At 35.5% G+C, this 19,325-nt stretch overlaps 1 protein-coding gene across 3 annotated transcripts in view; it reads right to left on the bottom strand.

Moving 5' to 3' along the window:
• LOC150075376 (uncharacterized) overlaps positions 1 to 19,325 on the bottom strand; it is a 146,465-nt gene that overhangs the window by 33,815 nt on the left and 93,325 nt on the right. For 2 of the 3 annotated variants that reach the window (XM_090389301.1, XM_090389302.1), the window contains exons 5-7: positions 16,440 to 16,586; positions 7,658 to 7,711; positions 7,390 to 7,431 (exon numbers count right to left, since the gene is read on the bottom strand). In XM_090389301.1, the coding sequence (XP_090245427.1) occupies positions 7,390 to 7,431; positions 7,658 to 7,711; positions 16,440 to 16,586 (243 nt within the window). Of the gene's footprint in view, positions 1 to 598; positions 701 to 7,389; positions 7,432 to 7,657; positions 7,712 to 16,439; positions 16,587 to 19,325 lie in introns of all 3 variants that reach the window. The other variant, XM_090389300.1, reaches the window with a different exon arrangement.

The following is a 19,325-nucleotide window of genomic DNA, read 5'->3' as shown; positions in this document are numbered from 1 at the left end:
AAAAGCACACATGTAATATGTAAATCATGCCTGTATGAGAACATACATAATATCTCAATCAGGTAGCTACAGAAAGGCTAAAGCCAAGTCAAAGAAGTGAAAGGCTGCATGAGTGGATTGAACAGCCCTCTTTCATGTCTTCATAATTTTGAGGTATCCTTAAAATGGAGTGTCACATTTAAAATTATGTTCAGAAGTTTGAAAACAAATGTATATTTTGATATAACGATATTAGGATTGTGGGAAACAACAAGGAGAGAAATAAGAAATTAACAGATCAATTTGATGATTTGGGCAAAATATATACTTGACAGTACTTTATATTTATATCTTTACATACAACCAATTAGCTCAAAAGCTGAGATCACAGCTAGACTAGAGAAGGATTATTAAAATTAATACCAGTGGAAGCAGTTCATATTCGTGGATATTTACAAACCTACTCGTGTGAATTGAAGTTGATGCCTCAAATCCAAGGTAATCAAACCTCTGTGGTTTTTTTGACTGTAAAATAATATATGAAGTCTCATTAAAGAAAAGTCAGTAGCTAAAATAGTGGTGGCTTTTAAAGGAGTAATCAGTAAATCTAGTTTCCTACCTGGGACAAAATACCTGGATTTGAAGAAAAATTTGGAGAGCTTCCAGTCAGTCCAGTTAATTCTGCAGTTTTATGTAATGTCGCTGCCTTAAGTTCAGATTCCTGTATAAACAAAAATAATCACAGTTCATTTGACTGCTCATATGATTAGGTGGTAGTCCCATGTCATGTGTGTTATTAATTATGGATGGATGCATTTACTGTATTTATCCAAGTGTAAGGCAACTGTGAATGTAACAAGTCATAATTTCATACTTAGAAATACATACAAGGTGTTACAAATGCTGCTACCATAAGAAAATTAATTTACAATTTCACACAACAGAGTTTGGAATACTGTTTTTTTTTTTTTTTTTAATGTAAACCCCAAACATGCTGTTTACAAGTATGGAGACTGCACATAAAAAAAAAAGTGTCATCCTTCTTGAAATGGTCCAAAGATAGGCTATGCACCTGGTGAGATCAGAAAAAGGGCATCTACACGAGGAAAGTCTTTAAATATTTGGATTACAGAGCATGGAAACTAGGCACCTTAGAAGGAACTTGAATGAGGTGTATAAGGCTCTGAGAGGCTAAAACGAATGATGACCGAGGTGGAATTTTTGCTGTTATTAATGATTCCAGAATAGGGGCCATAAATTCAAATTACGGAGACAGATTTAAAGTAAATTGCAGGAAGTTTTCTTTTAGCCAGCAAGTAGTTAATTACTGGAATAGGTTGCCTCCATGGGTGGCTGAGGTTGGCAGTGTGGGGAAATACAAAACTCATCTGGATAGTCAATTGTTATAATAACTACTCTTTTACCATGTGAGATAATAATATAGTTTATTAAGCCCATTTTATAGCCCAAACCACTATACATTTAAGGTGACATTTCAGGCAACTTACTGCTGCCTATCATCAGACCATACATTGACTGCTGTCTGGCTCCTGGTTGCCGACACTACCAAAACCTGTTGTGCTAATTGGTAGCATTGGCAAGCAGGAGCCAGACAGCAGCCAATGCATAGTCTGATGACAGGCAGCAGTAAGCTGCCTGAAACGTCACCTTAAATGTATAGTGGCTTAGGCTATAAGCTTAATAAACTATATTATCTCATGTGGTAAAAGAGTGGTTATTATAACAATTAATTTTCATGGAAAACAACCACAATGTCCTTCTCTAACTACAAGGTGAGCCAAAAGTAGGTATACGGTACTGATGGGGGTGTGTGTTAATTTGTGTATTACCGTGACATACAGTAACACACAAATTCTGGTTAGCCAGGTGTTACTGTGTCACAGTGTTGGGGACAGGTTCCAAGAATGTTGCAATGTTGAGGGAGGACATTTTGAGCACCTAAGAGACTAAACATGACCCGATCAGTACTGTATACCTACTTTTGGCCCACCCTGTATATCAGCTGGATAAACACCTCTGTGAGGAGGGAGTTAAATAGGTAGTTTATGTTATATCTTTTGGCTGGTGCAGCAAAAGTCAAACCTAGGGTTTTATTGCACCCTGTGGCTAATACTAATACATTTAATTAGAAGCTTGAATTGCATTTCTTGATATCTTTTACATGTTTATACTTATAGGTATCCACCTGAACTAAGAATTACTCTCCAAGTGTTTCCTTGCTGGTTTGTATATATTCCTTGTAACTTTAGATTGGTTGACTGTCTGAGAGCTATTCAATAAATAACTGATTTAAAATATCCTTTGATAAAAGAAATTGAGGGGATGACAAACTGGGACTTTGTGTGGCCGCTCAACATCACAGTGGTCTATCCACTCAAATAAAAACAGATCTATGTAAATGAAAGACCTCTTCGTCACTCAGAGAGATATCTGAAAGAACAGTCAGGTTTTATATTTGTACTGACAATACCCAGTTTCAAAATTCAACTCTTCTGTAATTGCCATGTACCTTATGAACTATGGAGAATTTGTGGGGACAAAATTATTTAGACCTTTTTTGGCACTCTTTACATATATCTATAACTAAATCTTCCTTCTTAAGATAGCCAAATGAATTGCATTTACTGTGGATTGGATATTGCAGAATACCCAGAGTGAGATTTGTATATAAAGCTTCCAGTATCTTTAAAATTGAGTAAAAAAACTCAAGTTTAGTTTTTGAGAATCAAGTTCATGGAATTTGCCACAGGCTTCTTGGCGGCTTCTAGCAGCAGCATGCAGTAATACCAGCTGAGCTGTCTCAAACTGTGCAGACTAATTATTTTACTAGTGAATAATCTGTATTATGGAAGGGTAACACACATATTAATACAAATAACTGAATCATACTAGCTAATGACAACATCCCACAACAAACTAAAGGCTGTTAACATCAAGGTTTTTACTAATGCTGCATCCTTCTTCCGCTAGTTCTACTTAACAAGGCTGTCAAAAAAATTTTTCAATGGCAAAGGACTTTTGTAATATCCTGTATTTTTAAAAAAATCTCTCAAAAATCAGCAACCATGTGAAATTCCTCACAAAAATTCATCCAAAACTAGAAATCAGTTCCTCCTCCCATCTGGCCTCCTTGGCTGTGAAGGATGTGTACAACAGCACTGTTCATGTTCTCTCTTGTTGTACAATAAAGAATATTTATTTATTTATTTTGTTTAAAATTCCCAATACCATTTAAAAGTAATGACGACTTCCAAATTCATTACATACAGGACTTTTTAAAGATTTAACAATATCTCTGTGTACATATGAGTGCAACACATATCTGTCTGCATTCACTGATGTTTTCACTTAGATACCTGATAGCAGAGACAGTATTATTTAGTAACCTGCTTTGTCGACTAACAACTTCAAAGAGCATAACCATACCTCATAAAATATGTAGTAGTAGTAGTAGTAGTAGTGGCATGTGATGCAAGAAAGGTGATACTCACCTGTATAGTAATCTAACTATACAGGTGAGTCTTAATTTGACACATTCTTTTGGGATGCGATCTCTCATGGAATATGTCTAAGTTAATGGCCAAGCAACATGGATCATCAAAAGGACTACTTCTGAACTGTGGTAGCACAAAGTTTATAGCTCATTTGGTTGGAAAAGACTGCAATTTCATCTTCTCTCTCTCTCTCTCTCTCTCTCTCTCTCTCTCTCTCTCTCTCTCTCTCTCTCTCTCTTCTCTCTCTCTCTCTCCCCCCCCCTCTTGTCACTGGGCATTAGTTATCTATTGTACTGAAGTCATACTGATCAGTTCCATTGCTTTTACTTTCTGAAACATAAATTGTTACTGCATGAAGCAGATTTCAAAGGCTGTGCAGGTCTGCCTAGAGACATCTCAAATAAGGTGCAAATTTTTTGTAGTGTGAATCACTGAGTATATGAGAGGGGAATAGTCAAGCCATTTATGTCCCATGACTACAGCAGGCATAAAGAAGATACTGAACTATTAACTAACATGTGATGGCCAATTCAAGCATGTGATTCATGGTTATGCAGAGGGCTCATTTTTTTTGCACATGCTATGATATAGATAATCATTGGCCCAACTGAAAAAAGTGATAATCCTCTGCAATGAGTCTTCAGCAAGTGGCTGCTTCATCATTGCATCCAGGTTTCTATAGACAATTCACACAAAATTTTTGCATGCATTCATGCATGCAAAAGATGCAATCTAAAACATCACAGTCTTCTCATGCAGGCAAAGGAAAATCCAACAAAAAATATGCTGTATGGTGCTAGCAGTTAGGTGTCAGCAATTCTGCTCCAGTGTATGAGCTGGTCTTTGGGAAGATTATCTGATTGTTCCTATATACTGCTGCTAGCCTTCCAGGTGATGTGTACCTGCATGTTCTCCATATTAGATATCACTAAAAAGATATCTCATTCCAAAAAGGTGTGGCATACTTCAGCTACCACATGTGTATGTGGATCACACCCTCTGGAGTTTCTAGCATAGAACTGAGATGGACAACTTTGTTAAAAATCAGGAGAATCTGGAGTAGGTATAGGATACACTCATTCCTGCCATTTCTCTCTTGTGATGTCACAATGTATATAACAAAGATAGTTGGTGAGCATTTGCTAACTATTATACTGAAGCCAAAATATGAAAAAAACACCATAATACAATATTTTCCACCTCCCACTGAATGCAATGGCCAAAATATAACTGGCTTTTTTAAATTTAGATTTACACTTCCTAAGGCCACTCCCTAAATAAATGTACAGCCAGGCTTCACATAACCAAGTTCGATTAAGGCATTTTTCAGTTACAGCTATTTGAAAAAATTATACCACCTTTCACTTTACATGATGCAAATTTCCAGTTAACGCGATCTCTTTTTATGTGATAGATGAAAAATATTTGAATCGTGCACTAAGGTTACCATCGGTAATGCATAAAGGTAATGCGTCGGACAGGCAATAAACAAGCATTTGTCCACTACCCGCCTCAGTGTGTTCCATCAACCATTGGAAGCAGACACATTAATTGTTTGTCCCCAGCTAATAAAGCCACGTGCAGACTTGCATTTTTGCAATTTTTTAGGCATTTAAAAATTAGAATTTTTAAATGCCAAAAAAAAAATAAAATAAATAAAATAATAATAATTTTTAAATGAGCCAAATGAAAAATGTTACTGCAAAGGAGATAACGGTAAAAGAACTAGATGAAATCTTTCATATCGCAGAGAACCTCAAACAAAAGGTTTGAGGTTCTCTGGGATATTTATTTCGCCAAGGCCTAGCAAAGGTTGTTGTTGGTTATCGAAAATTGATTGATGAAAAAAAGAAAGCCAACACTGTTGAAATATTGCTGTAACAAACAGTTTCTTCATTGCGTATTTTATGCAATAAACATTTAATTCTATAATTATTTTCATTATCTTTTACATGGTATACAATTAAAAAGATATTTTTAAAATTCTTTATGGACATTTCTGAAGGTCGCAGACCAATTATAATTTTTCCTATTGATTATTATATCCGATTAATGCATTTCTGTTTTGTGCAATGGGCTAGCGGGACGCATTTAAGATATAAGAGATATTTTTAAAATTCTTTATGGACATTTCTGAAGGTCACGGACCAATTATAATTTTCCCTATTGATTATTATATTCAATTAACACATTTCCGTTTTGCACGATGTCCTTGCAGGACGAATTAATCGTGACCAGCCTGTATTTAATGAAGTAGCATTCCTGCATAAGCATCATACACTATTTATTAATGGAAACCTTTCCAATTACAATGATGTTATTTGGTTATAGAATAAGATTTTCTCAACACAAGTACAAATTTCTTTTTTTATTTAAAAGGTGGCTGTATAATGGTCTTTTCTGAACACAAAGAGACATGTTAACTCACCATGTATCTTTATATGTTCATTTTGAAAACAATTTATACTTGTAACATTAAAAAGAATATTTAATTTTAAATTAAGTAGTATATTTGTTAAGGCATTGTATTCTATAATTGTCTACAAAATCAGCATTAAAACTTTGGAAGTAAGTATTATTATAATTTAAAACCTTAAAATAATGCACATACTACTGAGTAGTTGTTTCCTGCATTTTATCTGTGAAATCATATTTGAATTTATAAACTGCCAATGTGATCAGGTAATTTTTAATTAACAACATGCCTGATTATTATAATAATTTATATATATTTACTGTTGTTTCTTGAATATCAACAGTTATTTAAAAGGATGATCACAACTACAGAACTACTCTTAAATAGTGGGTGAGCGGGCACAGTTTTTCCAGATTCAAATACAGATTTCATCCCTGAATAGCAGAACCTTAAAATGCTTAGAAAAACAGAGCAAAGAATATGGATAACAGATACAAGAATTATTTCATAAAATAGTCTGACAGTACCTTTTCAGAGGTATGCAATTTTTACAAGATAAAAATAATTATTCTATTTTCTGAGTCAAGACAAATTCAAGAATGTATATGTGATTCTGAAGGGTGAGTGTTCTCTGTTCCAGTTCTTTATGAAAAGTATTTTTAAGGGTAACACTTTTTATGTAGTAATGGAAAGCCCAAATTTTTATACAATCATTACAAATATGCATCTGAATATTATGGGCAGCTTTTCATTAGGGAAGTAAAAGCAATTTCACTCGCTTTTACACATGAGTTTTATAATACTGAAAGCAGTACAGAATAAAAGATTAGAGTTCAACACAAACCATCTGAATGATATGGAGCAGTAGGAGATATTTATCATAGTGTTATATAAACATATATTTTTACACCATATATAATATAAAGTCCATTTCTATAGGGAAGTGTGGAGTTTATAGTATAAAAATGTTACAAACAATAAACAAAAAAAAACATGATTTGTAGAGACACTCACAGTTTCCATAATTTCAGTAATAGTTCAACCAAACTGTAATTTAGCTTGTTTTTTTGTGAAAATGCTATGTAATTATTCATGTGTATTGCAGTGGTGCCCACCAACACTTTCCTATAATAAATAATAAATTTTCTATAATAAATAATAAATTTTATACTCCGGGAGAGGAGTTTGTGTACACTATGCTAAGAATACCACAAATAACTGACCTTACAACAATTCAACATATATGTAAACACTATGTGAGTACCTCTATTACACCCTGTGTATATCCTATATATTACTATATCTAATGCATCCTAAGATTAGTTCATTTGTTAGTGAAAATTTTCTTCATTTTAATACTAAGAAATTCAATGTTCAAAATAATAAGAATCAATTTATCTCTGTTCAAGTTTAAAAAAGCAGCATACTGATTACTATCATTACTTTTACTAATAACTGAAACACAAAAGTGTTTATTACCTGTACTATACGAACATTAACACCAACGGTTCTTGTAAGTACCTAATAATAAAACAGAAAGAAAAAATATGTTTAATAATAAATCACAGCACAAAAGAAAATATTTCACACAAAACTTCTAATTCAGTCTTGCCTTCAAATAGTTGCATATTTTTTGAGTATATCAATTGTTAATGAGGAAATCAATTGTTAATATCAATTATGAGGAAAAAGATTATCAATTAGCTACTTTAAGAATTTTTAGGGAGAACTGTCTCCTGCATATTACCTTTGGATGAGGTGGGCTCCTTGTTAAAAGTGGTTTTGTTAACAGATCTGTAACCTGAAATGAAATAAAATATTTATCATGTTATTACAACGACCTTAAAATAATATTAAACTGGATAAATTAAATGAAATCAAATTAGGAAAAGAAAAATTATACACCAAGAAAAAAAAAAAGATTTTCAATTATTCTATATGAATTAATTCTCTTTTCTTTTTATTAATTGATTTCCGAAATTCTCCGAAACTGTTAATGACTGTAATCAAGCTTTACAGCCAAACAATATTTATGACATCAACCACATATAAATGCAGATCCTAACCTTGTCCTACATATTATGTTATCAAAATGATTGGAACACTAGGAGAAAAGACTGTTTATAGATCAGATTGTGACAAGGTATAGAGCTTCTGGTCTGAAATAGAGTATATAGTTTTTTTTAGAACTATATCTACCAATTAAAAAAATATATATATTTTATAGTCAGGGATGGCCTTCAGAAGTTTTACGACCTTATTGTTATGGTAACTAATATAAGAGCACTCAGTTAAGATTGGGCCATACAATTTTTTGAGACCAGCCATGGTCCTATGGTCAGTGTGTGTGGCCACAACTAAGGTGGTTGTGGGTTTGAGCCTAGAGAATGTCACAAAAAATGGAAGGCCCAATGTGAACTATGATGCCAAAAATCCAGCTGTCCTTAAGAATTTGAGCACATTACAAAATATTTCTCCATTCCTCTGACAGAACAATTCTTAATCGGGCAAACGATATTGGTTTGCATGATGTCATACAGTAGTTCCACTAGACTGAGGCAGAGCTTTGAGTCGGACAGTGCATCACTTTCGCATTATTTCTTCACAGTCACGCTGTCAAATACATCAAGCTTTGTAGGAAAGGGCTGTTAAAAATTGTAAGGTCCTAGGCCATAAAATTCATTAATGTTGAATAATGCAATTTATGGCACAGAACAATATCATAATATCCTCAATAATATGTACAGTGAAGTGTAAAGTGTGTTAGTTGTCTGACGGCACTGGGGGGGTCCCCCATCTCCACATTGTATTCTTTGTAAGTGACACAGAACTCTGCGGACGCCAGATTTAAAAAGTGTGTGGGGAGTGGTTTGCTGTGTAGTGTTACGTTCTGTTGTTTCTCTGACCATTTAGCTGTTGGGCCCCTATTGGGACCCACTGTTGCCCACACTTTGCCACGAGGAGGCAGGTCAGGCACCCAGTAGATTATTTAAAAGGAAGGTCCCGCCACCTATTTTCCAAGGATTGCAGTGGCAAGGAAAAAAAAAAAAAAAAAAAGGAGGGGGTGAACACTAGAATTTGGAAAGGCCGAAAGAGGTTTACGAGCAAGTGGTTGAATTTTTTGATACTGATTAGAATTTAGCAGCATTGTTAGGGCCGTACTCAGTCGATTTAGTTAGAGTGGTGTGAAAGACTAGAGACTGGGGAGGAAATGGGTAGAAGGATGGGGATGATAGAGTAAGCATCCCCAAAGAGGTCAGTGGTGACGAGCCCTACCAGGCAAAGTATGGGGAGGCAGGGAGGGGAGGAGATAGAATCCCGTCTCCTCCCTCCCCTGCCTGGGGATGGGGTTTTAAAGGTAACCGGGTTAAAGTACCCAGTTCAGTTTGCCAAATGGCGTGTTGGCAGCAAAGCCACAGTATGTTTTCATCAGTGATGGTTGTCAGGTCCATGTCTTGTGGAATCCGGTAGGAAGGTCAAACTGCCCATCCCGCCCTGGCTGTGGGATATGTTAGCTGGCAGTGAGAAACCCACCAGGCAGAGGGGGGAGACACATTTACTTCATTCATAATCCGCATTCTCATTCTACTTGCATTCTATTTTTATACTTTTTTATTTTCTTATAGTCTATAATAATTTTTTTTTTTTGTTCCTGTTAGGTTATATATATATATATATATATATATATATATTTTTTTTTTTTTTCCCTTTTTCACTCACTCAACAAATATATTCTTTTGTCTTCTCAACCTCCAACCCAAGCATGGTACTAAGTACTATAGGTTCTAATACTTCTCGTGTTTGGGGTTTTCATAAAAAAAAACAAAAAAACTCATTCATCTCTTTCTCACACACCAGGGGGGATGCAATGGTGTATAATGTAATTTAAATACTGATGCTTAATAATTAAGCTAAATAAGAAAGAATATAAAAGATTAAAACTGGGGTTAGTGTGAACTTAACTTTAACATTTATGGTTTGTGTTCTTTTTCTCACACACCTACACTCTCATTCATTCTTCTGGCTTTCATTTCATTTGTTCGACTCTTGCTTTCTGCACTGCACTCTGTGTGGGCACCTCAACTTACTATTATCCTTCAGTTGTGGTGCAGGCCTAGCCGCAAGTTTTTGCAGGCCAGGGGAGAATGCAGTCAGTGTTGTTGGTAAATGTTTGTTAGTATATATAAAGTAGAGTAAGTTATTATTAACGTATTTTTTCAGCCAATTACATTTGCTCTTCTACTCATTCCCATTCACCATAACACTCATTCACTCTCTTTCCCTTGTGCTGGGTCCGTCTGTCTTTCACCAAAACTGATATTTATTCCTTTTTACCATAATTCCTAATTCACTCAGTGACCAGCCTATTCATTCTGTCTTTAATTCTACATTGTATCCCCTTGCTACCAGCTTACTGATATTTTTCAGCTAATCTGCTTCCCTGGCTGCCTGTACATCTCCCTCCCCCACATGGTTACTTATTTGGTGTAGGGCCCCAGGTTCCTACACATGGCAGAGTAGTCCTAGGGGGTACCCAAGTCAATCCGGTTTTGTCATGTCAGGGCGCAGAATACTGCTGTCCTGACAGTCATTAGGTCATCATCTGGGTGTGGTGGGAGACATGGACAATTTTAACTATTGATTATTATTTAATTGCTAGAGGACTGAATTGCCATTCTTTGGATAGTTCTGCACATTTTGAATACTTTCTGTGTGAAGGTTGTAAAGGCTTTATAATTTTCCTCTTCTATAATGAATAGATGTTCTTCTCCTCTTGGAAGGGGGCCAATCTGTGCTATTAGCTGTGTTCTGGGGATGTCATAAATTATACATTCATATAGAATGTGTGCTCAGTCTTCACTCTTGCCACAGGTGCAATTTGGGTCATCAGTCAGCCCTAAGGAGGTTAGTTTTTGCCTTTAGGGAGCCGTGACTTGTCAATATGAATGTTGTAAAAAGTCCAGGGGCATACCACTTAGGCGGCTTTGGGCTGACCATTGTCATTTGTGGCAGAAACCTTTTGGTAACTAGACCTCTGGTTTCCTGCTCCCATTTTGTTTGCTCATGGAGCTTTGTGGCTATCCTTTTTCTTTCAGCATTGAAAGTGCTGGCTATATCAAGGGCTATCCCCAGAAATTCTGTGGGTATGCCCTTTTTAAGTCTATAATACAAGCCTCTTTTGGCTACTTCCAGGTAAAGTGGAAGAGCTCTGGCCAGCAACTGTAGCGCAGATGTGCTCGCTGTGTGACATGCTCTGGTAATGGTGAGAAGTATTGTCCTTTGTATTGATTCTAATTTATTCCTATTTCTCACTATGGCCGAGCGGGTGAACCACGCACCGGCTCCATAGGTGATAACAGGTAGGAACATTGCACAGTATATGATTACCAGGGTCTTTTTTTTGAGCCTCCAGTCTGATCGACTGATCCTGGCAATCATAATTGCATAATTTCTCATTTTCTTTGCCAAGTAGGTCAAATGGGGATAAAAAGTTAATTTAGAATCAGAGACCATTCCAAGGTATTTTAGTTCTGTAACTATTTTTATAGTAATTGTGTTAATTTTAATTTGTGGATGTCTTCTTATGTCCAAATTGCCTTTTAGAGGTATTTGTTTGGTTTTTTCAGGCGATATTTTGAGCATGTGCATTTGTGCCCTCTCCTGCAGCTGCAAGAGGTATAAAGATCAAAGGAGCTTTATAGGCAAACATGACTAACTATTGAGAGATCTGTTAAAATATGTGGCCTCCCTAGTAAATGTTCAACTTTGGCATAGTCAAATGCCTTCTTCTTGAGCATCATGTTCTAGAAGGTCTTCAGAATGATGAGAATCTCTGAAATTCATTATACATTTAAGTTCTTCCTTATAACTTCCTACAATCTGTCTACATTCAAATATGCCAAGATTGTTTGTGTGTTATATTAAGTGTAAATAAATTAATTTAAATAATAAAATATAACTCCAAAATAAGCATTATACATTTTCTTGTAAAATGTCAGCAATCTGTTTAAAATAATTTCAGGGGAATGGGGTAAAATATTTTAAAATCTGTTTAAAATATTTTCACCCCATTCCCTGCCTTAGTTCTTTTTAATGCTTCTTCCAACCTAAATTTAGCCACCATCTACCAATAAATTTATTGCAGATTTATACAAGGTGAGTACCGTTTTCTAAGCATTTGCTATTCATTTTTTAGTCAGATTTATCACGGTATTATAAGATTACTATAATTTCACTACTGTAAAAATGATTAATACAAAATACATACCTTTTTATATTTTTAATATTTAAATTTAATATACATAAAGCAATCGAATTTATTAATTATTGGGTAGGACAACTTTCACTGTCACTAACGGAATCACTGCTATCTGTTGACTTTTTCTTTTTGTGCGACTAACAAGGAACCTATCCAATGATACTTGCTTTTGCCTCCTTTTGAGGATTTCACGGAAATATGACATTGCATTGTCGTTAAACAGATTCATCGCTTGCACTATTACAAAATGAGGAGGCACGCTTGATACACATAAACAAAGCTGCGCGTGTGTAGCAACTGAATAAACAACACCGTAAAGGCAGAGATACACTATTAACACCTCACATTTTACTAAAGCACATTTCTAAAACAATAAAAACAATTTCCAGTTGCATTCCTCCTAGTGGAATCTGTTATAAACTGGTAGTAAACTCGACCTAATTGCATTTGTGATTATACTGATAGCTGGAATTGTGTTGGTTTTTACGTTATTATGGTGAAATGTGTTTCCCCTTCACTGATATAATAAAAAACATAAATACATTTTCAGAATCTTCTCTTCATTCCTATCATGTTCTGTTCGGTTGGGGTGATTCTGCGTTCGACTGCCATTTCTTGTAAACACAAAGACGAATCGTGCATAAGCGAATTCAGTTCGTGTTATATAAGATATCGTTCCTCTATTTATAAATCGTGTATGATCGAATTTGTGTAGTGTAAACACGTGTTATACGAGGACTGACTGTACTCGTATTGCAAGACCTCGCTCGTTTATCAAGTTAAAATTTATTAAAAATTTTTGCTTGTCTAGCAAAACACTCGCAGACCAAGTTACTCGCAATCCAAGGTACCACTGTGTAGCTATTTCCTTATCAATTAATTACTAAGATTATAACTTTAGAGAACACTTAATAAAAGTTTACAAGTTTACATTCTCTAAGCTTAATCATTTAGTTAATTAAGATTGTGTAATATGTCGATGATTCTAATGTCAGGGAAAGGGGAAATCTTGTCCAAGAAGAATAGGTGGAATAGGACCAGGGTATGGTCATACTCCACATATGGCAGGTGCAAAAGTAGATAGCACTGCAGAGCAGATATCATCTTTTAAGGGCACAAAAGGTGATACTGTTGTACACGTTGGCACTAATAATATTAGGAGTAGGAGATCTGCAGATTTACTTAACAAGTACAGGTCAATGTTGGAAAAAATTCAAGAGTTAGGACTGAATTTGAAAGTGTCTGCAATTCTGCCCAGACACGATGGGAGGGAGTACGCGTTGAGAGTACAATCAATTTAGTCTGGAGAGAATGTGCAAGGCTCATGGAGTAGAATTTTTCCCAGCATGGTCTATGCTTGTTAACAGAGGAGACTGTTTTTACAGGGATGGGATACACTTAAATCGAAGGGGTGCAAGAATATTTGCTGATGTTATCGAGGCAGTGATAGGTGGATTGGAAAACTGCTAGCTTAGAGGATACACAGGCTAATAGATTAAAAATAGATGCAGGCAGAGGTGAAAATGATTCTTGCACTGCTTCTACTGGAACGGGCAGCAGACTGGAAAGTAAGGTACTAGGGATTTCGAGGACTGTGGGGAGTCATCAGGGAACAAGTAAATACATGGGCTGTGTTCAGGTAACTAAGAGTAAAAACAGGTACATGATATACTTGCATGTACACCAATGGTAATAGTAAAGAAAATAAATTTGATGAATCTGAAGTGTTGGTCGAGATGTCAAATGCAGACACTGGGATTTCCGAGACATATCACTCAGATATAGGGGATGCAGAATTTGAATATAGGGAGTACAATGTATACAGGAAGGACAGACAAGACAGGATGGGAGATGCTCTTAGTTACGAAGTATATTAAATTTAAGGCAGTGCATCCAGTCGACATGGGTGACCGTGCAATGTTGAGTCCAACAAAATTGAGAATAGGAGTGTGCTATAGGCCAAATGGCTGTGATGAGTATACCAACCAGCTATACAGAGATATAGAGTGAGCCAATAAATCATAATGTCTCATAATGTGGGATTTTAACTTTCCACATGTTGACTGGAATTTGTGGGTTGGTCACACACACTAGCAAGACTTTTGTAGATTTCTTGGATGACTGTTTTCTACAGCAACATATTAGAGAGGTAACAAGAGGAAGCAATATACTTGATCTGCTTATCAGCAGTGATTCTTCATGCATTAAGAATCTGCAGGTAAAAGCCCCACTGGGTGGCAGTAATCACAGTGTACTAATATGGAATTTAATTAAAGATAACTACTGTCAAGGGTAAAGGGGCTTTTGCTTTCATAAAGGTGACTACAGTAGTCTCAGACAGTTTTTAGAAATACTGTTCAAGGCTTAGACCTAAATGGATCTGAGATGAATTGATAAGATTTACGGCAGGGAAGAAAAATGTGTGGGTTGCATATAAATTATCAGGTGACGCAGAAGACAATGGTATATGGTATATTAAAAATTAGTCTGTAATCAAGTCACAAAGGAGGTTAGGCAAGCTAGGCAGATTATGAGAAGTCTCTGGCAAAGAATACAAAGAAAATCAGCAAAGAATTCTATGCTTATATTAAGAGTAGAAGGAAGTGATTAAATCATATTGGGACACAATGTCAATGGGCTAACTGTTGATGACCCTGCAGGGCCGGCTCCAAAATTTGAGGGGCCCTGTTCAAGAATTACTTGTGGGTCCTGTTTGTTATTTCCTTACTTCCAGAAGTTAAAAACAATACAGACATTACTGAAAGTGAGTATAATATAAAAATTACATTTTTAAATAACATCTATGTTAAATATCAAACGAAACATACACATTGAGAATGACGTATATGCTCTACTTCTAGGTGTAGCCAGGGTAGGGTCAGCAGGTACATTGTACCCCTGATACTGAAATCTGGTATTGTGGCACTTTTTTAGAAAAGTAATACTGTGCCATGATAGGCAATTAGTGCCTTTTTTTGTGAATTTACCTGCTGACAAAAAATCCTGGCTATGCCACTGTAACTCACACCGGTGGAATGGCAATGTTAAACTTGGAACTGCCAAAGCTGAGGGATCAAATGCAAGGATACAGATGTATATGTGTTTGAGTGACTATGATTCAGGCCCATGTGACTTACTAAAATCCAGTGATATTCTTGCATTCTACCCTTCCTTGTATTATATGTTGCTGTCCTGGAGTTATAAATAGAAAATTTATTTATTAGGCCTGACAACTAAGTTGGGCCAAATGAATAGTGATCAAGTATAAAATGCAATAATGAACACATGTTTGAGTGGACCATGGCTCAAGCCTGCATGACTCCTAAATACTGTTAATGATTATATTCATTGTCAAAATAATTGACTGTAACTTTTCTGATCTAGTAGTCATGCTGGAGTACAAACAATCCCATTTTACAGTGTCAGTACATTAGCAACAGGAAACTTGAAGCTGACACTGGGAATGTGAGTAGATTAGCAGCAATAAACTTGAGGCAACTTTTTGGCGGTTTGGCATTACTGCTATATCTTTCATATACATCTTCCATTCTTCATCAGTGTTTCATTTTTTCCAGATTTCTTAATTTTTGATGATGACACCTTGCAAAATCCATTTTTTCTTGTAAACACAATAAATTCAGAAACTGCAACAAAAAATACATTTGTTCTTTGTTGGCTGTTAACTAACAGCCAACCGATAACAAATGTACCCAACTCAACAGAACTGATACATTAAGCAATTATACAGAAAGTGCTGAGTGGCATCAACCCTATGGCAGAATTAAACTCAAAAATACCATATGGCAGTGGAAATATTAATGTTTCTCCTGTTGAATAACTACAATAAAATTTTCTTTAAATTTTTGCTTATTTCAGTGTTAATTTTTATACAGTTTCAGAAATAACTGCAAAATAATTTTATATATTTCACAACAAAATATTTTTTTCTTACTGTATTATGAAAACTAAATTATTAAAATTAAAAATAAGTTTTTGATTTTCATACCCTTTAAAATTCCTTGAAAAAGTTCATTAGTGAAAGGGTTAACTACAAACATAAAAATTTTTGAATAGTGGACAACATCCAAAGACTATCTATAGCCATAAGGGAGCAAGATTACTGTAAACTTTGCACATTATGAGTTCAGTGACATAGGTCACAGAAAGTAACACCCTCACATAATAAAAAGTCCACTTGGTTATATAATTTAGCTTTTTATAAAATTAAAATAAATTTCCTCCTACTGTCTGGGCAAGTATAAACTTTTACCTGCTGCTGGAGCTGTAAAACTCTCTTCTTCCATTTTTCCTCCATTTTTTCAAGTTCTTCACACCTTTTCTTTAAAGAGGCAATGACACTCTGTTGACTTTCCAGGGCATATTCATAAACCCTTTGTATCACAAGATCTTCTAACATCTGTTAAAATACACAATTAATACCATCTGTGTTACTTACATAAATGAGAAAAAATACAAAGCAGGGAAGGTTTCATTGTAAAATGACAGCTGTTATTTGTACTAAGGTACAGTGCAACCTTAAACTAATTAACCATTGGTTACTTATATAAAGTGTCACAACTTAACTATTTCTGATTTTTTTCTTTCTTTTTCTTTTTTCTGACAGAAATGAGGAAAAAGAAAAGTTGGTTCTGCGAGTTTGAAGCTGGGCAGCAAGTGGATGTTGACTGGCTGTGGCATGTATTAAGACTGCTTTGGAAGAGAGAAGGGGAAATCATCATCAGCCATTTTCAATCCACTGCAGGATGAAGGTCTCTCCAGCAACTTTCCAGTTCCTTCTGTTTTGTGCAATGGTGATCCATTTACTGCCCACAAACTCATGAATTTCATCTATACATCTCCGCCATTGTCTTCCAGGTTTTCTTCTAGCTCCTCTTGGGTCTCATTCTGTTATTTCTTAGTCTATCTGTCATCATGCCTTTGAGCTATGTGTCCTGCCTAAGACCATTTTAGTTCTTTAGTTTTGATAAGAATGTCCTTTACTTGAGTTTGTTGCCTAATCCATGTGTTTCTCTTCTTATCTAACAGTCTGATTCCCAATATAATTAGTTCCATTCTTCGCTGTGTAGTTCTCAGCTTCTCTTCCATTCTTTTGGTGAGTGCCCAAGTTTTACTTCCATAGTCATGGTGGGGAATATACATTGGTTCATTATTTTACGTTTCAGACAAACTGGGATATTGCTCTTCAGTATGTGACTATATTTCCTGAATGCTATCCATCCAAAATTTATTCTTCTCTTGACTTCCAGCCATTTATCATTACTACAGCTAATAACTTGTCCCAGATAAGTATATGACTCCACCTTTTCGATTACTGCTCCTTCAATCATTATGTCCCTTTCTGCCGCATACTTGTTCATCATTACTTTTGTTTTAGCCATATTCATCTTTAGTCCAAAATCCTTACTAACTGTGCATAACTGATTCAGATTTTCCTCTAATTCTTTGGGATCGTGGCTTATGACCACAATGTCATCTGCAAATCATAAATGGTTTAGGTACTCTCCATATACACTGACTCCTTTCTGCGACTAGTCTAATCTTCTGAAAGCTTCCTCAAGGGCAGCAGTAAACAGCTTCGGAGATATTGTCTCTCCTTGTCGAACTCCTTTCTCGATTTTAAATTTCCTACTGTCTTTGTCTAATCTAATAAAGGAGGTAGCACTCTCATATATTTTCTTCAAAATCATAATATATGGGGTATCTATGCCTTGTCTTTCCAGTGCCCGAAACATTGCCTTATGCTGTAGGGAGTCAAATGCCTTTTTCATAATCCACAAATGCCAGGCATAATGGTGTTTTATATTCATTTGCTTTCTCCATTAGCTGTGATATTACGTGAAGGTGATCCATAGTTGAGAATCCTGTTCTAAAGCCAGCTTGCTTTTTCGGTTGATTCTCATCAAGTATTCTTTCTAATCTGTTAGTAATGACCCTTGTGAACAACTTGTAGATGTGGGATAACAAGCTAATTGGTCTATAATTTCCAATTTCTGATTTATCTCCTTTCTTATGCAGCAAAACTATGATTGCATTATTCCACTGCTTAGGCATCACACCTTTTCTAATGCATTTTGCAAAAAGCCTTGCCAGTTTTTGTGTTATGTCTCTTCCTCCCAATTTTAACAACTCTACAGTAACTTCATCTTCCCCCCGGGGCTTTCTGATTATTCATTTTCTTCAACGCATGTTCTACCACATCAAGAATAATATCGGGTATGTCGTATGTGTTACTAATTTGCGATCCATCTTCCCCACTGCTGGCATCATTTCCTCGCTCCTTGTATAATTCTCTATAGTAGTCTTCTGCTATTTGAATTATGCCTTCTCTGCTATTTATAAGTACACTATTGCTATTCTTCATTTTCAGTATCATTTTTCTTTCTGTATTACTGCTCATGGCTGCTGATTTAAGTCCTTTGTTTTCCCTTAATGCTTGTTCTACTTTTCTTGTGTTAAATCTTTTTATGTCCTCTCTGAGTCTCTTTCTAATGGCTTTGCATAACTCAGTGTACTCAATTTTCTCCTTGTCAGTGTTTATCTTGCTCTTCATTTTTCGCCTTCGGTTCATCATAACAAGTGTTTCTTGCCTAATTTTTTCTTCTTTGGATTTCTTTTTCCCTATAGGTTTCTTGGGCTTTATCACTTTCAGAAAGTTGTAACATTCCTCGTCGATATCTTGGTCCTGAGCAGTCTGCAGAAGCTCAAACTTGTTCTTAAGTTCCAGTACATACTGCCTTTTCTCCTCTTCTATTATCTCAAAGACCTTTGTATTATTTACTCGAGTCAGTTTTTTCCTTTCCTACATCTATATCAAGTGTACATCATACCATTCTGTGATCACTTCCAACATTTACCTTATTCATGACGGTAACATCATTCACGATATATCTTCTGTTAGTGAGGATGAAGTCGATTTCATTAGTCGTTAATTCATTTGAACTCTTCCATGTCCACTTTCTGTTCACCCTTTTCTTGAAAAAAAGTGTTCATTACTGACAATCCTTGAGATTCTGCAAATTCCACAAGTCTTTCACCTCTTTCATTTCTTTACCAATTCCAAAATTTCCTTAGTTTCCCCTTTCTGTGCTGTTTTGTCTTTTTCCAACCTTAGCATTGAAGTCTACCATAATAATAG

Source organism: Mastigoproctus giganteus, chromosome 14 (genome assembly GCF_048544385.1).
Source record: "Mastigoproctus giganteus isolate SK-2022 chromosome 14, ASM4854438v1, whole genome shotgun sequence".
NCBI lineage: Eukaryota > Metazoa > Arthropoda > Arachnida > Uropygi > Thelyphonidae > Mastigoproctus > Mastigoproctus giganteus.
Note: the sequence above shows the minus strand (reverse complement) of the source record. Positions and strands in the feature narration are given on the sequence as shown.